The sequence below is a fragment of the Mustela nigripes genome, chromosome 16, assembly GCF_022355385.1.
Source record: "Mustela nigripes isolate SB6536 chromosome 16, MUSNIG.SB6536, whole genome shotgun sequence".
Classification (NCBI taxonomy): Eukaryota; Metazoa; Chordata; class Mammalia; order Carnivora; family Mustelidae; genus Mustela; species Mustela nigripes.
The window spans coordinates 24,749,149-24,772,751 of NC_081572.1; the positions used below are offsets into that span (position 1 = coordinate 24,749,149).

At 41.5% G+C, this 23,603-nt stretch overlaps 1 protein-coding gene across 2 annotated transcripts in view; it reads left to right on the top strand.

The window, feature by feature from the left end:
• Positions 1-23,603, top strand: part of KAT7 (lysine acetyltransferase 7) — a 34,322-nt gene that overhangs the window by 959 nt on the left and 9,760 nt on the right. Inside the window, exons 2-9 of one of the 2 annotated variants that reach the window (XM_059380060.1) lie at positions 1,696-1,843; positions 4,366-4,542; positions 7,395-7,634; positions 12,208-12,290; positions 15,348-15,434; positions 16,880-16,978; positions 19,814-19,924; positions 21,579-21,770. In XM_059380060.1, the coding sequence (XP_059236043.1) occupies positions 1,696-1,843; positions 4,366-4,542; positions 7,395-7,634; positions 12,208-12,290; positions 15,348-15,434; positions 16,880-16,978; positions 19,814-19,924; positions 21,579-21,770 (1,137 nt within the window). The remainder of the gene's footprint in view (positions 1-1,695; positions 1,844-4,365; positions 4,543-7,394; positions 7,635-12,207; positions 12,291-15,347; positions 15,435-16,879; positions 16,979-19,813; positions 19,925-21,578; positions 21,771-23,603) is intronic. The other variant, XM_059380061.1, reaches the window with a different exon arrangement.

Below are 23,603 nucleotides of genomic sequence, written 5' to 3' on the forward strand. Positions count from 1 at the left end.
AATGGAGTGCCCCAAGCCATTCCCATTAGGCAATAATGGAGCCAGGACTGCAAAGCAAATCTAATTCGATTCAACACATGTTTATTAACTACTCGCTACTGTGCTAGTTGCTGGAGATTCACGAATTAATTAGACACGATCCCTGGCTTAAGAAGATCACAGTCTGATGGGGAAAACAGACATATAAATAACTAGAAGGAGCTAGTAAATTCTCTACTCCGGGGTATATGCTAAGTATTGTGGGAGGGAAGTCAGGGAGCAATTAAGTCTGCTGTGGAGTAAGATGGGGAGTAGATGGTGAAAGCTAGAGAGGAGAGCTGAATTCCAGAGTCAGACCAGGAGGGAATGGACAGGGATTCGAGTATCTGGGTAATGGACTAGACGACCTTTAAGACTCCCTCTTCATCCTGTGGAATTTCTATGACTGGAGCCTCTGCTCTTTTCTGGGCAGATTACGCTTGAAATATTTGGAAAGCTGTGTGGTATTCTTGCTCATTTCTGCAGAAATCTTTCTTTTCACAGAGGTGTTCAAACATTTGTACCTTTTGTTTTCTCCTAAAATGGCCTACACTCATAGGTAGTATTTATGTTAAGGCTCACCAAATGCTGGAATAGTACTGGTGCCTTGGAATAGGTCCATAGGTCCATAGTCCCTTTTCTGCAGTTCCCAAATACAAAGAGCTTTTGAAAATTTAAGTGTTTTTAGTAACTTATTTGGTTGGCAAAACCTGTCTTAAACTATCCTGAGCCTACTTACAGTTTCTGTGTGTCTCATTGGGTGATTGTTTATATATTCTGCTGTAGAAATATTAATGTGTTTGATGATGTGTGTTTCTTGCGGGATATATGCAAAATGTTCCCTTTCCAAAAAGTTACGAATTTCAGACACAACTGGCCCTAAGGGTTTTGAATTTAAAAAAAAAACGAGGGGGTTTCTAGCTTGAAGTTTTGTAGGGTTTTCTAAGCAAATACTCTTCCCCTTTCTGGCTTAGGGAAGGGTATAGTGTTAATGTTCAATCGTTAAAAATTGTCTGTATGACTAGTCATGCTTCAGGAAGCTAATAATTGACAAATAATTATTAATTGAAGAGATGATAAAAATCTCTGTTCTTAAAAATCTACAAGTCTTCATGTGCAAGCTACTTTTTTTTTTTTTTTTTTTAAAGCACATTTGGTACATGTGGAGAAACTTCATGGGTAGATAACATAAGAAAGAAGAATTTTAGTCTTCTTCTTTAAGTTCTCTTGGGATCAGAGTTGTGGATCATGGTATTTAGAAATAGTATATGGTTTAAAAAAACATGATGGCCTTTCGTGGAGACTTTGAACAAAAACTACTCTAAAGTTAAAAGGAGACTAGCACTGATATTTTTCCTACCACCATGGACTTTAAGTGCCTAGTACTGTCGGCCAGACCATTTTGAATTGGTACTTTTATTTCCAGTTTGTAGTGCTGACCGATAAATGGCCTTGTGTCAGAATTAGTGTTAATGAAGTAAGAATGCTCTCTTTCATTCATTTAAGAAAAGTGCATTATTTGTAGGTTGTTCCGTTTAAATGCCTTAAGTAAAGGGAATTTGGCGATGGAATCCTTCCTTCGTGTTTTCGGGATCATGGTTCATTTTATTTCCAGTGTTAACACAAACCCACAGAATAATTGCTTCTGTGCTAATGTCTGGATCTATGGTGTTACAGAGGAATGCAGGCAGTAGTTCAGATGGAACCGAAGATTCCGATTTTTCTACAGATCTCGAGCACACAGACAGTTCAGAGAGTGATGGCACATCCCGGCGATCTGCCCGAGTTACTCGCTCTTCAGCCCGGCTGAGCCAGAGTTCCCAAGGTATAAGAATTCATTCTTCCTGACCATACCTCACAGCCTGCTCACTGGTCATCATATTATTGTGTTAATATGGAAACTGGTCCATTGGCGTGGTGTAGGTGACAGAATCTGGTAAAATGCAGAGTGAATGACTGCAGAAGTATCATGTCTTTAAAAATTGGTTCTATTGGGGGTATTGTCTAATCTGTAGACCCAAAGGAACTATGTCTGATGTAATGGCTATGTGACACATGGATGTCTTAAGTCGCTTCACTTTTTTTTGGACTACAGCTTTTCCATCAGTAAAATGGGAATGCCGTCTCTTCACTTCCTGTTGGAATGGTTTAGACTTAGGGCCTTAGAATAGTCTCTTGAACTTGTTTTTTGAGGAGGTTCAGTACTTCTCCATACTTCCAAAACTTACATTTAATTCTGTAATGTAGTCAGACACAATTATTAGATATAATTAGTTACACCCAACTGTCAGTTGTTAAATACCTAGAATTTCGCTTTGGTTGTACAGAATGGAAAATCTCTGTGTTGGAAGGTAGTTTGAAGGCTCTCTTGTGCAATTGAGTTGTCTCGGCTTAGATTTGGAGGGTACCCCTGAATCCCTCCTGGTTCTGCTCTGGGATTCTCTGGGGAGGGAAGAAGGTTGCAGTTAATGCACAAAGCTGGTAATCAATAGGTGATAACAGATTAAGGGGAAGGGGGGAAACTGTAATAGGCTTCAAGCACTTAAATAGTACCCATTTGGTCACTGCTTCATGAGCACATTGCAAAATAGAGGAAAAAACGGTTTTTCAAGCAAGAAAACGGGAACATTCTCCACAGGTGTTCTTTATTTTATTTTTGAATTTAACGTTTCAGTTGAAGTCACGCTGTTGTCTCTTGAGTCTCAGTTTGTGTTTATTTTTTGAGCACAGTGGGAATAGCGATAAATGACTGCTGTAATTCAGATACTATGCTGTGTACTGGAATGCCGTGATAGAAAAATCAGAGTTCCTGCCCGTAAGGTGCTCACAGTTTAGTGCAAGATACAGAAATGTCAGTCGATCATGGTCGTGCATTGTGGTAAGGGCTCTGAGAGGTTGGCATAGCATATTTTGGAAGCTCAGAGATGGGGCCGGCAATTTGAGACAGGTCTCCAAGGTGTATCCTAAAAGATCTAATAGGACTTTACAAGTTGAAAGATGGGAAAATGTTATTCTAGGCAGAGGAAACTATATGCAAAGGAAGGGTTATAATATTCTTATAATATTCTAATTGGTCATTGCCCCAGACACCTAAAAGTTGTAAATATTCAAAACAGCTAGGAAATACCTGGGCCCTGGGTCTCTTCCTAGTTGTTATACATCATAACTGGAGACTTGCACAACTCCCAGGGGCATTGTTCACAATGTAGTCTATGTAAGGTGGCCTTCTCAAAAGCAAAATGTAGGCTCTGTTATAAATTGAGCCTTCTCAAGGTATGCAAGCTGATAGCCTAGCTCTGTGTAGAATTCTTTTACTGAAAAGCTTGAGAATTTTAGTTTTGTTCTTAAGAGAACCTGTGAGATTTACATATTACCTTAAAGATCTTTTGTCATCTAAAATATGGTTTAATCTCAGCTTTGAATCTTTCTCTAGTTTTTTTTTTTTTTTAAGATTTTATTTATTTATCTTGACAGAGAAAGACACAGCGAGAGAGGGAACACAAGCAGTGGGAATGGTAGAGTGAGAAGCAGGCTCTCCACTGAGCAGGGAGCCTGACGCGGTGCTCAATCCCAGGACCCTGGGATCATGACCTGAGCTGAAGGCAGACGTTTAACAACTGAGCCACCCAGGCACCCCTCTCTAGTTCTTTTTAAAGTATCATCAAATTAGAGATGTAACGAGGCTGCCAGATGCTTCAGAATAGGTTTCGGTATCTTAAAAAATTCCAAAACCATGTTCTTGGCCTCACTTTTTGTAAACCTATTATAACTTTGCTTCAGAGTATCAGCATGATCAGGAAGAACACAAGAGATCCCTAAAGAAAGGAAATATTTGTATATTGTTATACCTTTAGTAGTAAATAAAATATGTGTTTTTTGGTGGGTTGGACTAAGGGAAGAAAGAGAGGATGCAGCTAACATTTAGAAAGCACTAGACTAGGTACCAGGGATCATATTCAATGAAATTTATATGAAGTATCTCACTTCTTACAGTAAACATGAGGAACGTGCAGCTAGTGTTTTACCTTTTTTATAGATCAGGGAAAAGGCTTGAAGAGGTGAACTTGCCCAAGATGCTATAGCTAGGCGGTATGGTAGAGTGGCATGGAATGGGAATCAGTCTTGATTCCAGAATCTAAACTGTTAATTCTATACTGTATTGCACCTCTACTTCTGATCTAGGTTCTTTAGCTTATACTTTATTTAATAGAATAGATATGTTAACTATTTGTTAGATTTTTGTGAAGTATGAAGAGGAGGGCATGCATGCTAATAAATCATATGGATAAGAAATAAAACAAATTTTCTTCTTTTCTCTTTAATATTATCTTTAATATTGGGGATCAGATTCCAGTCCTGTTCGAAATTTGCAATCTTTTGGCACTGAGGAGCCTGCTTATTCTACCAGAAGAGTGACCCGTAGTCAGCAGCAGCCTACCCCGGTGACTCCGAAAAAATACCCTCTTCGGCAGACTCGTTCGTCTGGCTCAGAAACTGAGCAAGTGGTTGACTTTTCAGATAGAGGTGAGTGAATATAGGATCATTTGGTCAATTACAGAGAGGATCTCATCAATTCCCTCTTAAGGAAGGCTTGAGGCCACTGCAGATAGATGCCCACGACTGACAATATTCAGCTAGGTAAATGATGTTTGCCTGATTCCTTTCTTGAATGTGTTGCTGAGGACAGTTCTGTACTAGAGTACTCTTAAAGTCTAGAGTAACACATAAATTAGATGGAACCCATAATAGGCAAAAGGGACTGGAGACCTTTTACCCATAGATGAAGAAAGCTTGCACCAGATTTTCCTATAGTCATGCTTGTCAGTCCACTTACCCCTAAATTTCTGAGGAGGAGTGACCTTGGAAATGGGGGTTGTGAGCTGTTGAGATTGTGATTCACCAGCCCAAATCAGATGCCTTAGAGCACGGGTTATAGACTAGGGCACCCAGCCTGCCAACATGCTCTGTTGGTTTGCTTGCATAGTGTTTACCTTTTTTTATTTTTATTTTTAAAGATTCATTTATTTATTTTATAGAGAGAGAGTGGGGAAGCAGAGGGGGAGGCTCGCCAGAGAGACAAGCAGACTCGCCAGGCTTGATCTCAGGATTCCCAAGGTCACAACCTGTGTTGAAACTAAGAGACACTTTTAACTGACTGTGCCACTCAGGTGCCCCAGTGTTTACATGTTTAAAAGTTTGTTGCCAGTATTTGGAAATACAGAATTTCATACAAAATGAAGAAAACCTGGGTTACTAGTTTCTTTTAAAAACTGGAAAGCTCTGGGATGCCTGGGTGGCTCAGTAGGTTAAAGCCTCTGCCTTCAGCTCAGGTCATGATCCCAGGTTCCTGGGATCGAGCCCCACATCGGGCTCTCCGCTCAGCAGGGAAGCCTGCTTCCTCCTCTCTCTATACCTACTTGTTATCTTTGTCAAATAAATAAATAAAATCTTAAAAAACAAAACAAAACAAATAAATCCTGGAAAGCTCTGAGAACATGAGGTGGTCATTCACTCACTGTATTGACTGAATTGGAAGAGTAGTTGTTTTCTTCTTCTTTTTTTTTTTTTAAGGTTTTATTTATTTATTTGACAGAGAGAGACACAGCGAGAGAGGGAACACAAGCAAGGGGAGTGGGAGAGAGAGAAGCAGCCTTCCCACTAAGCAGGGAGCCTGATGTGGGGCTCGATCTCAGGACCCTGGGATCATGACCTGAGCCAAAGGCAGACGCTTAATGACTGAGCCACCCAGGTGCCCCAGTAGTTGTCTTGAGGTGGACAGTCAGCTCTCGATTTGGCCTTGCTCAGCCCTTGTACGAATTTGGCATACAACCCATGATTTATAATCTGAATTGTTAGATTACTAACAGGTTAGCTTGGGAGTCAAGTTCATTCACACACTCACACCAAGTATATCATCCAGAAGGACACCCATTTTTATTAATCTTCCATTCTGTGTGTTTCCTGGAAGGAAAGTTAGATGGTCATTTTATTTTAAAGATTTTATTCATTTATTTGAGGGGGGGAGGGAGAGACCACACAAGTGTTAGTGAGGGGCAGAGGGAGAGGGGGAAGTGGACTCGTTCCTGAGCAGGGAGCCCGAAGTGGGGCTCAACCCCAGACCCCTGGGATCATGACCTGAACCAAAGGCAGACACTTAACCAACTGAGCCACCCAGGCACCCTATGGATGGTTATTTTATTTTATTCTATTATTATTATTTTTTAAAAGATTTTATTTATTTATTTGACAGACAGAGATCACAAGTTAGCAGAGAGACAGGCAGAGAGAGAGGAAGGGAAACAGGCTCCCAGCCAAGCAGACAGCCCGATGCAGGCTCAGGATCCCAGGATCAAGGGATCATGACCTGAGCCAAAGGCAGAGGCTATATTTAACCCACTGAGCCACCCAGGCACCCCTGGATGTTCATTTTATTTTATTATTATTATTTTTTAAATATTTTATTTATTTGACAGAGATCACAAGTAGGCAGAGAAGCAGGCAGAGAGAGAGGAAGAAGCAGGCTCCCTGCTGAGCAAAGAGCCCCATTCAGGGCTCGATCCCAGGACCCTAAGATCATGACCTGAGCCAAAGGCAGAGGCTTAACCCACGGAGCCACCCAGGTGCCCCATGGATGGTCATTTTATTTTTTATATATATATATTTTAAGATTTTATATATTATTTGACAGATACAGATCACAAGTAGACAGAGAGGCAGGCAGAGAGGAGGAAGCAGGCTCCCTACTGAGCAGAGAGCTCAATGCGGAGCTGGATCCTAGGACCCTGGGATCATGACCTAGGCCGAAGGCAGAGGCTTTAACCCACTAAGCCACCCAGGCGCCCTGGATGGTCATTTTATTTTATTTTATTTTATTTTTTTTTAAAGATTTTATTTATTTATTTGACAGAGAGAAATCACAAGTAGATGGAGAGGCAGGCAGAGAGAGAGAGGGAAGCAGGCCCCCTGCCAAGCAGAGAGCCCGACGCGGGACTTGATCCCAGGACCCTAAGATCATGACCTGAGCCGAAGGCAGCGGCTTAACCCACTGAGCCACCCAGGCGCCCCCCTGGATGGTCATTTTAAAGAAAGATTTCTTCTGTCCAGTTTTGATTACCCATGATGGGGGGCTTATGAGAAACACAGATAAGTGAAATGTACTAGGATAAATCCCAAACTGAATTTTACTCAGAATGTAAAGTCACACAAAGTAATTGTTAGTTTCTTTTCATTTTCCTTGTAGCTTTACAGCAGATAAGTGACTAAAAGTCACTGGTTAAATGATAGAGGATCTGAGAAGCCCATAAACTCTTCCAAATAGTAAACCTCTAAATAAAAGAACCCCACTTATGAGCTTCTACCAATTGCTTTTGCTTTAGAAACTAAAAATACAGCTGATCATGATGAGTCTCCACCTCGAACTCCAACTGGAAATGCCCCTTCTTCTGAGTCTGATATAGACATCTCTAGCCCCAACGTGTCTCATGATGAGAGCATTGCCAAGGACATGTCCCTGAAGGACTCAGGCAGCGATCTCTCTCATCGCCCCAAGCGCCGTCGCTTCCACGAAAGCTACAATTTCAATATGAAGTGTCCTACTCCAGGCTGTAACTCTCTAGGTGAGTGTGACTGGCTTCATAACACCTGTGTTCCATGGTTCTCGCCCTCTGGAATTAGGATCATGAGGAGATGTTCTGTGTTCTCCTGTGATTTAGCTTCTTGGCTTCTTCGGTGGCGCTGAGAGCATCACTGAGTTGCCCACTCGAGTAGAGAGTATTTTTGCTTCTTGGTTGCAAGGACAAGAAGTGTGATGCACCAATCAGTTTCCTGCGAGTTTCTCCCTGCGATAAGATTCCTCCTTTTTCCTGCAGATACAAAACGGAAGACCGTTGTCTCTAAATGGCTCATTGTGTGGTGCACAGTTCGTGCTTCATGAGGAGTGTAACTAATGCAAAGTACTGCTTGTGTGGCCAGAGCTGCTAAGAAAATGAGAAAAACAGAGTTCTTATTGCGTGGTCGTGAACGTAAAAGGGCGCAGATAAGATGCTGGACTTTTGTGACTTCAGTGGTTTTAGGCTTTGTATACTTGATAAGTATAAACCGGACAAGTATCTCTTCTCAGATAGAAGAATATCTCAGTGTTTTCTTACGACCTTTACCTCTACTGGCAGATTCTTATAATTGTTTAAACCAGTGGTCCTTAAGGCAAGCTTCTGTGCAGACGTTGGGATTAAGCTTTCGTTTAGAGCTAGAAGGTGCTCATGGAGATTACAGACTTTTCTCCACTGGGTCTACCTCTCAAATTGGTGAACTTTTCAGCAGGGCTATCAGGTTCCCAAAAAAGGTAGAACAGAGTAAGCTGTTGCTTTACAGGCCCACAGTATGTTTTCCCTAGCATTTAATGTATTTGGATCTTTTCCTGGTCTTAGGACCAGTATCTCTGATAATCTCAACTCCTCAGAATGCCTAGAGCATAAGTTCCCCTGAACATCACTTGAAGAAGCTAATCATTTTAGCCTAAATGAGTTTTCTTGGGTAAATGGTGGAAAAACTAAGCATAGACATCATCATGTAAACACTGGTATTTGAGTGCTAGCTAATGCTTCAAGAGGGTGAGGGGATCTACTCGCCAGATGGCAGAGAGACTCAGGCCCTACTTGTCACTCTCCCTGCTTCCCTAAATTGTTACTTTCATGTGCTCTGTTTGCCACATGCCAGACACTGTTTTAGGTTCTGGGGGTGTAGCTGGGAACATGTCCAAGTTTCTACCCTCTGGAGCTTATAGTCTTAACTGGGGAAGGCAAACCAGGTGGATATGTAATACGTCAACTAGAGATATTTCCTTGAAGGAAGATTAGGGAGTGCTGAGAGGGTAAGGTATTGTGCATATATACAACCACACAGACACACACACGCACACACACACACACACACACACACTCATTCACTCTCACACAGCCAAGTGCTAAGGCTGTGGGGCAAGAGAATGTTTAAGCAGTTTGAGACACACTTACAGGCCAGTATACCTAGGGCAGAGCAACCAGAATGGGCACAAGGAGACGAGGTCAGAGTCGGGCCTAACTGTATGTTATTTATGCTCAGTACTTAACCCCCCTTAGTGGGGTAGATGAGAGGATAAATGTAAATCTGTTGCATCAGAGGAAAGTTTACTTTGACTTTTGGTGTTAATGTACTGGCAAAGTTTGAAAGGTACGAACCTGAGCTTCCAAAATTATTTTTGATAAGGGGGTACCTGGCTGGCTCAGTGGAGCCCGTGACTCTTCATCGTGGCATTGTAAGTTCAAGTCTCATGTTGGACATAGAGATTAGTTAAAAAAAAATTGCTGAAATTATTTTTGATCCTGTCCTACTCTTTTTCTGTTCAGCAAAATAACATCATTAATTTTTTAAAATAATTTTGGTATAAAAGTAGTCTGTGCTCGTGAAAACTTAAAACCCTGCAAGAGCCTTGAAATGCATAAAGGTTTCCTTCACTCATATCCCTGGATATAAAACTATTCTTGGTAGGTTTTTTTTGTTTTTTTTTTTTAAAGATTTTATTTATTTGACAGAGCGAGAGGTATCTCAAGTAGGCAGAGAGGCAGGCAGAGAGATAGCGGCGGAAGCAAGGCTCCCTGCTGAGCAGAGAACCCAATTCAGGGCTTGATCCCAGGACCCTGAGATCATGATCTGAGCCAAAGGCAGAGGCTTAACCCATTGAGCCACCCAGGTGCCCCTCTTGTAGCTTTTTATGAATGCTTTCAGTAAGTTTGTGTGTACATGCGAGCACATACACATGTATATACACATATATTTCTATTTTGTTATCCACAAAAGGGAAAGTACGATGGTTTGGCATCTTGGATATTTTACCTTTCTCAGAGTTTCATCTGTTTAAAGTATACAAAGAGGGGCGCCTGGGTAGCTCAGTGGGTTAAAGCCTCTGCCTTTGGCTCAGGTCATGATCCCAGGGTGCTGGGATCGAGCCCCACAATGGGCTCTCTGCTCCGTGGGGAGCCTGCTTCCTCCTCTCTCTCTGCCTGCCTCTCTGTTTACTTGTGATCTCTGTCTGTCAAATAAATAAAGAAAATCTTTTTTAAAAAATATTAAAGAATACAGAGAATTTTATTATATTGATAGTTTATATAAATTTTTTACATTGTCCCGTATGGATTGATCTTGAGATATTTCTCATTTTATTTATTTTGAATAATACTGTAGTGGATAGCCTTGTATGTGTGTATTTTTGTATCTTCCTAAGAAAACCTGTAGGAATAAATTTGTAGCAGTAGAACTGCTAGACTAATAGACTGGTTATCCTTTTTAACACTTTTGATATAGACACATTAGATCGGTTTCAGTTTATATATTCCAGAATAAGACATGACTTGAATAATTTACCCAGAAGTTATAGATGCATAATATCTTAGAAATACTTATAGAAGTATTTTTTTTAAGAAATATCTATAGAAAGAAGGCTTTCTGTAGTATCGATGCTTTACATTTTATACATGGTGTTTGATCACTGAGGGTAGTTTTTTCTGTGCAAGATAAATTGAATGGATCTCTAAAATCATATTTTTTAATAATACAGTCCTGGAGAAATGGCAGCCTGCATATCATATGTTAATTCCTCTCTCCCCCAGTACTTGGATTAATTTCATCCTGTAAAGCTTACTCCATAAATCATGTATGATTTTTTAAATGCCAATGTCTCTATTACCCAAAGGCTTTTTAAACCTTTTGGTTAAAGAGATGTGTAAAAAGGAAGTGACATTCAGTTCCCTGTGTGTTTCCCAAAGCCACATGAAAAATAGAAAAGTGAGATGACCCGTTAGATAAAATGAGCTTTTTGTATTGTTATTTACTAACATTGTCCACTCATAAGAGTGCCTTGTGCTAACTTCCCATTTATTTATTACAGTGTTAGATTAGTTTCAGGTATATAGTAGTGATTCGGCATTTCATATATGAACCAGTGCTCATCAACATAAGTGTACTCTTGATCCCCTCTATCTATTTTACCCCTTTCTCCCCTCCCTGCTTTGGCAGCTGCCAGTTTCCTATATTTAAGAGTCGGGTTTTGTTTTTTCTTTGCTTTTTCCTTTGTTTTGTTTCTTACATTCCACATGTGAGTGACATCATATGATATTTGTCTTTCTCTGACTGACTTATTTCACTTAGCATAATACCCTCTAGGTCCATCCGTATCACAAATGGCAAGATCTCATTCTTTTTTGTGGCCAAATAATCCACTGTGTGTGTGTGTGTGTGTGTGTGTAGAGAACACCTTTTTCTTTATCCGTTTGTCTATGAATAGACACCCGAGTTGCTTTTATATCTTGGCTATTGAAAATACTAACTGCCTATTTAAAAGTCCGATTACAGAAGAAGCCTGAATCTTTATAAATTTTTTTTAAGATTATTTATTTATTTATTTGACAGACAGAGATCACAAGTAGGCAGAGAGGCAGGCAGAGAGAGAGGAGGAAGCAGGCTCCCTGCTGAGCAGAGAGCCCGATGTGAGCCTCGATCCCAGGACCCTGGTATCATGACATGAGCCGAAGGCAGAGGCTTGAACCCACTGAGCCACCCAGGTGCCCAAGAAGCCTGAATCTTTAAACAAAATCAGTCCCCCGCCAAGAAAATAAATATATTTAATCTGGTTCAGAATTATCAAAATATGCTTATTTGTAGATTAGAGGAGTCCATTTTCTTTATTTTCCATAAGTTTCTTTTGATTATTGAGAACTCAGTTCAGATTGGATAGCATTGCATAATAGAAAAGAAGGAACACTTAGTATACATATAACTTGAAAATTTAGCATAGGAAAGTTAGATTTCACTGAAAGGAAATGTTCATTTTTTTTGTTCCTTTATTATAAATGTATGGCTTTATGACTTTTTTGGAATTTGAGAAATACATTATCAGAAGAACAGAAGGAACTACAGTTGATACTGAACATATACAAGTATGTTCAAAGATTGCCAGATCCATCCTGTGGAAGAAAAGAATTTATTATGGGTGCAAGTTATGGCCCGTCATTTACCTCTTTGGTGGATTCAATCTGTGATCAGATACATATTGGATAAAAAAGATACAGCAAAATAACATGGTTGATGTACAGAAAACTATCATTTGATGAGCTTAAATCTTTTATCTTGCGATTGAGTTTTTCCCTCTTTTAACAGGACATCTTACAGGAAAACACGAGAGACATTTCTCCATCTCAGGATGCCCGCTCTATCATAACCTCTCAGCAGATGAATGCAAGGTAATTGTAGTCATTACTTGACGTGTACTTACCCAGTGAGTGCTGTCGTAAGGTTTGCCAGGCACTTGGCTAAACCCTGGGGATCCAGTGTGAACAAAATAGGCAAAGTCCTTTTTCTTATATTCTAGTGGAGGAAACATAATAAAAATACAGTTAAAAAAAATAGTTAAATGTAAAAGAATTCTATGAGGTAATGAATGCTTTGAAGGGAATTAATAGGGAGATTATATATGGAATATTTGGAGTATCATCTTCTAGTGCCTTGATACTTTGCTTTGAAAATTGACTTCAGCGACTACCAGGCACCTTTTCCATTAGGAACTAATTTGCATAAATATGTGATCTCAATATTTATGATTTAGGTTCTCTTCTCATGAATCTGTGAAGACATTTTGCTCTTTAAAGTTTTTCAGAATTATTTTCCTATTTCTCTGTTTCCGTGGAATATTTTCCCTTTTTTGTTATTCTCAGTCATGCCTACTCTTGGCTAATTCTTGTTTTAAATTCTTGAGGACTATAGTCCTAAATAACCTTTGGAATTTGGGGTAATGGCTTTGGGGGAGAGCCCAGGATCCTCTTTTACATGTTCCTGTATGGGTTGCTGCTACCAAGGATGGAACTAATAATAGGGAAGCAAGAGTCGAAATGTTCTTAATTAAATTGTTTGCGTGGGTAGTATTTGGATAGGTTATCCAAGCTCATTGGATCAAAGTATTAACTGTCGTTCTTGTGGCTGTTATTTTCTGACAATGCCAAGGTCACAGATTTATTCCTGCCTGAGCCAGTTTCATCCTATGAAAAATTAGAATCCCTAGCCAACATTAGTTCTTTCTGAGTCAGGAATTTGGTTTCTTATTCACAACTAGACCACACTATGGGACATTTCTTGATGTGTTTACTCTTTCAGCAAAGTAGTGTACTTTGAATGCTTATATGGATTTTAAGGTTAATGAAAACATTCTTATTTTTCTTCATTCCAAATCTCTTGTGTAAGGAAGGTCATTTCTTTTGCTCCGTGTAAGAACGAGTGGTAGGTCTTCCCATTATCTTGCCATTTGCCTGAGACCTGATCAAGACAGGAACAGCTTGGCCAACATCTGCATCAGATGCCGACAAGGCACTAGGTCTTTCTTTCTCTGAAATGAACCATGATCTCTTTTTGAGAGTTGTCCTCTGCCTCTTGTCTTTAAGTATCATGATGGGATACTGTGGATAGTCTCACAGAGAAGTCTTCCTGAAGTACAACTTGTAAATTGTTGGCTTGTGGCAATGTGAACAAGTTAAGCAATTTATTTTTAAAAAAGAGGAAGAAAGAATTCAGTTTGGGGAAGAAAATTCTGAAAAAAAAGGAAAGCATTTCTTGAGTCTTTCCTTTGTTATGCTTTCTTCTTCACGGGAGCAGTGAGGCTCCACATAATCCATCTCTACTGCTGGAACCTGGTGGCTCTGGGGAATTTCTGAAAGATCTATATTTTTATTAACATTTAGAATCCCAAATGGAAAAATTAGACTAATTCCTGCATTTACTGAAAGCTCTGTAATTTTTAATTTACTTGCATATATGTGATTACCCTTGAGTTTCCTGGTAAATGTTTGCAGTCAAGGATATTGCCATTTTCATTCCGTTACAGATTGCCATGACTACATACCGTGACAGGTATCTGAGGATTCTCTGAATGAGATAAAAAGACTGCATTCAATGAGCTGACTTTCTCATGGGGGGAGGCAGAGCACATACAGATGAATAAGTAGAGAAGAATTTCATGCAGTAATAAATGCTGTGAGAAACAACAACAAAAAAAGATACAGAGTGGCTGTTTTGGGGGTGATGGCTGTTTTGGGGGGGGTGATGGGTACGGCACTGCTTTTGTGCAGGTCCTTAAGGAAGACCTTCCAGAGGAGTTGGTGTTTGACCTGAGTCGTGGCTGAGGGCAAAGAGACTGTTGTGTCCTGATCTAGGAGAAGAGTTGTAGGTGGAAGGATGGGCAGGCACAAAGGCTGTGAGGTAGAGATCAGCTGCTGGGTTGGAGGGGCCAGAAGTAGGCCAGTGTGACTGGCGCATAATGGGAAATGAGGAAGGAGGATCCAGATCCCAAAAGACCTGTAGGCCTTGGCACAGGGAGTGTGTCTTTAATGTGATGATGGTGGGAAGCACTTGGAGGGCTTTTAGCAGAGGTGTAATATAATTTCTTAAATGCTTTTTAAAAATCACAACTGTTGTGTATGGAGAGTGGACTGGTTGGAGGCAAGAGTTTGATGCAGGCCAACTGGTTGGAAGGGTGCTCCAAGGCTCAGGCAGTGGCTGGTGGCCCAGACTAGCGTCATATCCTCGGAGATAGTAGGAGTTGATCGGATTCAGGATGTATCTCGGAAGCAGCCTGATCGACTTGCTGATGGATGTCATGAGGAGAGAGAAAGAGAAGCAGCAAGGACGACCTTCAAGTTTTTGACCTGATGAGTTGTTTAGAAAGTGTTACTGTCTGTCGACAGAGGGAATGTTTGGGAGTTGCAGATCTGTGGGAGAATACCAGTCATCGTGTTTTGGCCGTGCTGAGTTTTGGTGTGAAGCGGAACAGGCGGTTAGATGTGAGCCCTCACTTCCAGAAGGTGAAGCGGAAACTGTTGGGAGAGCTGATGTGGTTTGCCTTAAGAACGCATAACTGCCTCCAGTTTCCCTGGAGACTTGACCCTCCAGCTATCCACCTTTGCCTGTGCACATCTTCACCCTGTTCTTGCACTTGCTCACGGTTTTTTGTTTCTTACCCATTGTGCGGCGGGAAGGGTCCAGTCTCCGAGTCCCCAGACTTCATTAAAATCTTCGCCTTGTCACCACGTAGCCCCGAGGAGTGCACTTCTCTGATTCTCAGTTAGTGGCCGAGAAAGCAGACGGTGAAGCCTGCCTTCCTCATTCTTGGAGAGATGGTGATAATAAACGTGAAGACTCTTTGAAAGTAAAACCGCAGCGTGAATTCAGGGGATTTCCATGATATTCTTATTCTTTTACATAAACCTAGTCTTAGAAGCAGGTGGATTTATTGACGTTGTTGATGGTTGCAGGTGAGAGCACAGAGCCGGGATAAGCAGATAGAAGAGAGAACGCTGTCCCACAGGCAAGATGACAACAGGCACGCAACCAGGCACCAGGTACGGGCCTCGCTCAAGCTCCGGCCGCTCGCAGCCTGGGGGCCAAGTCTTGGCTCTCCTCGGCCCAGGAGCGGGCGTTAGGTCTCTCCAAGTCTCTTGTTCCCCGTGGTATTTCTGAGTAACTCGTCTTAACTCGTCTTCAGTTGTATACTCAGGAGCATATTTGCTTTCCAGATAGTAAAATTTCATGAAACGAGCACTTCTGCCTCATAAATGAAGAAATCGTGGTGTTTATGAAAATACTGGTTATCTATTGCACGCAATCCTAATGATTTCTGAGATGGCACTTGCTGCTCCATGTCGCATCTCCTTTTTAACCTTTTGTTACTTTCAAACCCCCTCGCTGTGCTGGCATGGTTCCAAGGTCGCCAGTGACTTGTGCTATTAGCATTTGACACGGGGATGGTGTCGTTTTTCTTCAACTTCTCTCTTGCCTTGGATTCCAAGATGCTGTTTGGCCCTAATCTTTCTGCTTCTCTGAATATTCCTGCTCATTGATGACGCTTAATTTCTTGTTCCTTCGTGACTGCCTTGGGTCTTTGCTCTTGCCGTTTTTCTGCCTAACTCTGTGCCAAGAAGGGATTGTATTTCTCCTTCAAGGCCTTCAATCCCTGTACTTCTCAGCTGTTGTAGAAATTCTTCTCAGACCTCCTACCATTGAGGCAGTTCTTCTATAGGTGTTCTGTTGTAATGTTCTCAGGATGCTGGTTTAGCCCTTGTCTTCATCTTATATATACGTAGCTCATCATGCGGTGTCTGTTTTTGTGGTTAGATTATAGGTAGCTAGCAGAGGAAGCCTGGTGAGGAGGGAGAGGTTGGGATTTGGAGCGAAACAGATCTGGATTTGAATACTGTGATTCTGTGATACTAGCTGTGTGGTCTAGGACAGGTCAGCTACCCTCCTTTAACTTTATTTCCTTGTTCATAACAAGGAGTGAATAATAACTACGTAGTATGGTAGTCACCCACAAAATCCCCTTCCCTGGTACTTGGCAGGTAATAAGCTTGCCGTAAGTTGTAGCTGCTCTTATTTTCATGGTCTATCTGGGCTTCTAGTCTGACTCAGTTTAAAAGTCTTATTCATTCTTGTATCAGTGCTTGGAAAACAGTAAACATTCAAGAAATGCTTATTGAATTGACACACCTTTATTTTATTCCTGCCCCTTTGGTGGTGACATCCCTCCTTAATTTATGTTCTGTTTGGTTTAATACTAAAATAAGTACATTCCTGAAGCCATATTAACTGACTGTAACCGTGGTGGCCCGGGAACCCAGTTTGGGATTTTAAAATCGCCATAGTACACGGGGTGGCTGTCACACATTGGGCATGTTTTCCTTCCCTGACCAGGTTGTGGTTTGTCTTGTGTTGTTACTTTTCATCTTGAAACTGAATGACATAATGCATTTTCCAGCTAGCTTTTCAGTGTCCTCTTCTTGCCTTTCAGGCACCAACAGAGAGGCAGCTGCGATATAAGGAAAAGGTGGCTGAACTCAGGAAGAAAAGGAATTCTGGGCTGAGCAAAGAGCAGAAAGAGAAATACATGGTGAGAAAAAGTTAAATAGTTAAGACGAATTCTTGCATTCGCATTTGATTGCTTTTGGTTTCTAAGCCCTGCCTTTGAGAATACCCTGGAAGGGCCCACCTCTGGCCCTTAGAGTTTGCCATAATCACCCCTCACCCCCAGATTGGGTTGTTAAGAGTGGAAACAGGAGGCTTCGAAAGACAAAATGCCATTAGAATTTAGATGAAAAAAAATTCAGTCCTGTACTTGTTTGTAAACCTCACTTTAGTTGTAAAGGGTTAAATTTAGCCACTCGAACAAATAGCAGGATGTCGGAGATGTCTGTGTAAGGGAAAGTATTCAAACTAAGTGATGGTCTGTATATTTTAATGGGAAAACAAAATTTCTGCATAGTATAAAGTATTGGGTGATATATTCTATAGGAAGATTTTTTGGGTAGTATTTTAACTTTTTTTCTAGTTTTAAAAATAATGATTTTTTTTTTTAAGATTTTATTTATTTGAGAGAGAGAGCTCATGAGCTAGGGGAAAGGGAGAGGGAGAAGCAGAATCCTCCCATTCCCACCCCCAAGCAGGAAGCCCAGCGATGCTGGGCTTGATCCCAGGACCTGAGCCAAAGTCAGATGCTTAACTGACTGAGCCACCCAGGTATCCCCAAAGTAATGCACATTTGTAGTAGGAAATGCAGAACACAAAGAGAAGTATACAGAAATAAGCATCAGTCCTACTACCTAAAAAGTAGCCATGTTAGCATTTGGGGATATTTCTTCTTAGCTTTTTACAAATGCCTAATTTATGTAATTTGGATTTTACTGTAAGCACAGCTTTGGATTCTGTGTTTTCACTTAAATAACTTGAATTGTAATTTCCTCATTTCATAAAAATTCAAGAAATTTTTGCATAAAATTTAACTGTTAAGTAAAGATTTATTGTAAACATGATTTATAAATATGTGTGACTCATATTTATAAATGTGTGTTAAATGCTTCCTAATGAAAATACCAAAAATATTAGAGAAGAAAAATTCCAATAAAAATCACCCTCTGAGATAAGAAGCCCCTTCCCGTGCTGCGTGTTTTGCTGAGATCTCTCAGGCTTTTCCTGATGCATATTTTTATCCTTTCAAGGAATTGGAATATTGGTTTATTTAGGCGTTAAGTTATTTAATGTATGGCTTGTGGATATTTAGCACAACTGCACTAAGGCAAGAATATACCAAACCATGTATTTACTTTTTTGGTCATCCTCACTGCCTTGAAAATGATAATATTATGAATGAGATGGATATGGCCCAGCAGGAAACGGGTGGTGGGTGGATCGGTAGCTAACCTAGCTAACCGCCTACACCAGACTGTTGGGTTTGTAGAGGGGAGGGTTCTAGTAGTGGATTGCCAGGTGCAAAGTTGTATGCCTCCCTGTGCCTTGTTCAGTGTTTCTATCTACAAATTAGGTAGATGTGGAAGGAGTAAACATGATAGTGGCATTTACTGAGTGCTTATGTGCGTAGGCACTAGGCATGGTTATGTTGTTCCCATCATTTTTCTGACAACTCTTTGTCATGGGCGGTGTCTTAACTATTTCATAGATAAGAAGACGGAGGTTTCGAGAAGTAACTTGCCCAGAAATCATATGGGGGTTAGAAAGAATGTCTGAAGTAAAAGCTCCTGAAATTGAGTTTACAAACATCTGCTTTCCAAAATTGGAGCTAGGTTATTTGGACCCAACCTTCCTGTTAAAAATGCTGGCTAGGATATTTTTTATAAGCTTAAAAAAATGATTATGAAACTAGAAGAAAAAACTTCATATTTAAGAACCTGAATCTTAGATGCAAAAGGTACAGGTCAGATAGGCCCAGAGGAACCGGAAGAGATTGTAATAGGGGTTGAGGTACTGGTGAATAGTTTTTTCATATGATAATATACATGCGAATTCTGTAATGTTCTCCCGGGGATGAGCCATCCACAACCATTATCTTCTATTCTCTGGGTGGGAGGTGGAGTCTGGGATGGAGTGGGAAGGGCTAAAATCAGAGGTTTTAAAAGGGAAGTTTCCCTTGTGGCCTTTCTTTCCGGTGCCAGGATATTTGTTAAGACTGCCATGGTAAGATTTGATACTTACTGAGAACTGGCTTACTTTTATGCTTCTGATTTTCTGAGTATTGTCTCCTCCTCCTTGCTTAATATTTAGCACAGTGTTTTTTAAAGGGGCCAGCCTGTGTTTCCCATGCGCCAGGGCTGGAGATCCCAGGTGGTAGCTTCAGGCCTTGGGCTGAAGAGCGTCAGGGGCGCAGCGACTTCGGGGAAGGAACTTAGCAAGGACCACTCAGTGTGGATACCCCTTCCTCGTTGAGACTTTTCCTTTCCATCTAAAATGTGAGACTCTATAAGTCTCAAGAGATTTTGTGTATTTTGTTTTGTTCTGCTTTGTTTTGCTTTTAAACACGGGAGTATCCACCGAGGTTCCTTCCAGATTTCAAGATTCTAGGATTTGTAGTGCCTTTGGCTTTGTTACATTTTATTTATTTGTATTGTCATGCACATTTTCAGATGAAGAAATGGAGTCATAGAATTCTGACCCTCGAGGAGCTCATTTAGAGAGAGAAGAATGAAACTCCCTTTTGAAGGTGTAGGAGCATTTTCTTTCCAGATTCACTAGGGTGGATAATGGTTGTTTTGGCATTAACCTGGTAATAGTGTGTCTTATGCTCAGTCCCCAGTGCCTAGTATAATGCCTGGCATATAGTAGGCACTAAATAAATAGCTTATAGTTGTGTTTGGCCCTCTGGTTGGCATTGACTGAAATAAAATAGATTAAGTTCTTAGAAGCAGTAAGACTCACGTTCTGATTATTTTCCTAGGAACACAGACAGACCTATGGGAACACTCGGGAACCTCTCTTGGAAAACCTGACTAGCGAGTATGACTTGGATCTTTTCCGAAGAGCACAAGCCCGGGCTTCAGAGGATTTGGTGAGTATTAAGATCTTCAAGCTTATGGACTGCTTGTGAAAGTCTTGTAAACTTCCCAGAAAAGTGATAGTGATCGATCAGTTGATGGGAAATAATGAAAATCTCTTTACCTTCCCACAGCTACCCTTTATCAGAATGATCTTTGATCTTGCTTCCCATTCATATTTAAACATAATTTCCCCTCCTCCCTTTCTTTTTCCTGACCACTTTTCCCTCCATCTCCTCTCCCAGAAGGACTTGTTTGGTGGGAGTGTTGAGGCCTGGGTTAGACAATAGGTGCCCCTCGGTCTCAGTCGGGCAATTTGCAATTCTGAGAGCCTCTTATTGGTGGCTAAGCCTCTCTTATTCTCTTAACGCCCCCCTCCCAGGAGCTAGCCTTTGCAGGCTTTGCTTGGCCCTCCATTCTAACTTCAAAAGAATTAAGAGAAAAGCATAGAGGAGTAATGGAAAAGGCTGTGGTCAGACGTTTTATAAAGGAAATTAATCTTTGACTTAGCCATGTTTTGTCTATGAAGGTGATTTACTATTCTGATTTTTATTTACAGTTAGTTTCACTCGGTTTTCATACCCTAGGCAGAATTTTTAACAAGATTGCTTTAAAAAAAATTGTGGTACCTGTGATTTAACAGACGAAATGTGTTGAAGGAAACTTAGCTTGTAGAGTGAATATCCTCTTTACCTTTTTTTTAAAATTATGTCAAGTACTTGATTCACAAATCCTCAGAGAGACTTGTTGGAACCTTGGAGGGGGCAGGGTTTGGTAGTTGCTTTTCTCCTTCCTGTTCTGTAGCCGAGTATTTCCTGTCACAGCTCTCTACCTGGTTAGGCTTGAAAAATTGTCCTATAGTCAGGTCCTAACCACTGGGGAGTGATATCCAGAGATATTTTCTGCCTCATCTGGAGTAGAGTCCAGTACTACAGCACTGTCCATGTTTCAAAAATGTTTTCAGGGACTGCTTTGACAGGCTGGCCCCGTATACCTGTGGATTTACGTCACACAGATCCATACAGCTTTAGAGGCAGATAGTAAAGCACATTCTAGATCATCTTTCCTGGTTGGTTTTAAATGTCTGGTAAGGGCGGGGCATTTTTCTTTGTGGTAGATTGCCTTTATCAAGTGGTTTGGTGCCAGCTGATGAGAAACAAAATTTTACCAAGGACTTGGTACTGAAGTTCTGGAGGTGAGGCCCACCCACAGCATGGTAGGGAGCAGAGGAAAGCTGCGGTCTGTTGAGACCTACACTTCCAGGCAGTGTAGATTGTGAGTTTTCTAGAAGCCATCCTGACTATCTGTGTCCAGGTGGGCAGCCCGTTTCAGTGCAAGTTTTTCATGCATTAAAAGTCAGTTCTTCTTTTTTTTTTAAGATTTTATTTATTTACTTGACAGAGATCACAAGTAGGCAGAGAGAGAGAGAAGCAGGCTCCCTGCTGAGCAGAGAGCTGGATGCAGGGCTCAATCCCAGACCTTGAGATCATAACCTGAGCCAAAGGCAGAGGCCTTAATCCAGTGAGCCACCCAGGCGCCCCTAGAGTCAGTTCTGTTTTTTTCTCCTAGCCTAGCATGGTGACATGCGAACAAGCATACTAGAGACTTTTTGAAAATAAAGATGATCAGTCTTAATCCTCTGACTTTCTGATTTCTTCTCTACAATAGGAGAAGCTAAGGCTGCAAGGCCAAATCACAGAGGGGAGCAACATGATTAAAACAATTGCTTTTGGTCGTTATGAGCTCGATACGTGGTACCACTCTCCCTATCCCGAAGAATACGCGCGCCTGGGACGGCTCTACATGTGCGAATTCTGTTTGAAGTACATGAAGAGCCAAACGATACTCCGTCGACACATGGTATGCCATCTTGGGGTTCTGCGATCGTCACGGTGGAGCTCTGGATGTTGACCTCTACCTGGATGTCCTCCACCTCTAAGCCTCTCTCAGTGGTCCATAGGAATGGCACAGAGGCATAGGAAAGGGCAAGCCCATTTCAAGGTGGGGCCTGGCGGTGGGGGGCACATCCTGTCACACACACTGCCTTGTCTTTTTTTCTTACTGCCTGGTACCGTTTCTCCCTGGGATACGAATTACCTCTGCCCACAGTTTTTATGTGTCCCCAACTCAAAAAAAAAAAAGTGGACTTCATTAGACCGGGCAAGGACGTGACTCACTTCATATCCCTAGCAACCAGTGGGGGCAGGAAGTGCCCTGTAACTGCTGAATGAATGCGTATTTAAAGGAGACAAAATACTGAATTAACAAAATGGCTCCTTTGGTGCCTTCTCCCAAGTTTAGTGTTTTCTGGTTCCTGAATGTTGTCCTTCTTGTTCAGATAGGAAGAAAGACTTCTTTTATTGTCCATATATATATGCTCACTAGGTATTTTGTAGTTTTAAGCCATTTTTTTGTTGCCTAGCTGTAGAGTGAAAAATCTCATCCTAAATAAGGGAATTTCTGGGAGCAGGGATGGGGTAGAGGAAGGAGCGTTTCAGCAGGCACCTTCATTTTCCTATTTCTGTCGTCCCAGCGTAATTGGCTCTAAGACCTTTTTAGGGTGTACCTCCTTCCATCCCCTTCCACTTTTATTTCCCAGGTTTTCTGTGTGCTGAGCTTCTGCGGCCCAGGCTTTCCCAGAGTTCCCATCCTTCCCCCCCCCCTTTTTTTTTTCTTAAAGATTTTATTTATTTGACAGACACAGTGAGAAGAGGGAGCACAAGCAGGGGGAGTAGGAGAGGGAAAAGTAGGCTTCCCACCGAGCAAGGAGCCCAATGCGGGCTTGATCATGACCTGAGCTGAAGGCAGATGCTTAATGACTGAGCCACCCGGGCGCCCCATGTCCTTCTCCTCTTGTCCCCAGTTGGTTTGGAGGATAACTGCATTTTGTGTTCTCTGGAACACACACAATGTAGTGTTGCAGCCTAGAACTCGCCGCTGAGTTCAGCCTTCCAGACTCCTGCACAATTGCCTGGGGGCAGGGCGCCCCAATGGATGAATGGATGGAGGACTGGCGGGGCCACAGGGGTGAGGGTAGCAGAGGACTGGTCTCCGTGATGGTAAACCATGGAGATAAACTAAAATCTAGTTCTTCTATGTGAAAGGTATTTTGACTGATGTGAACTGCTGACCATTTATTTAGGTTTTGCTTTTTGTTTCGGGTTACTTAGTGGCACTAACCAATGTAATAGCCCAAAAGGGCAAGTCATAGTAGTAGGTGGGGAAACGGAGGGTTTGGATAAATCTGAGGGTCAAGTAAACATTTTGAATATTGGAGGATCTGTATTAGGGGGAGGTACAAAAATCGATTTTCAGGTAATGGTAACCCGTTTTTTTCGTCTACACTTCTGATTCCCATTGCTTCATGAGTAATCGCTGAAATGGGCCATTTTTGGCTTCTGTTTCTTTTTAAGATTTATTTATATATTTATTTGACAGAGAGAGCGGGATCACAAGTAGGTGGAGAGGCAGGCAGAGAGAGAGAGAGGGAAGAGGGCTCCCTGCTCAGCAGAGAGCCCGATGCGTGACTCGATCCCAGGACCCTGAGATCATGACCTGAGCGGCTCAACCCACTGAGACACTCAAGCGCCCCTTGGCTTCTGTTTCTAAACAATTGTTGCATTAGTTGGGTTGTTGTTGGAAAGAGCCAGCATGAGTAAGCAGGTGGATCCAGCCACAAACTGGGGTCAGAGC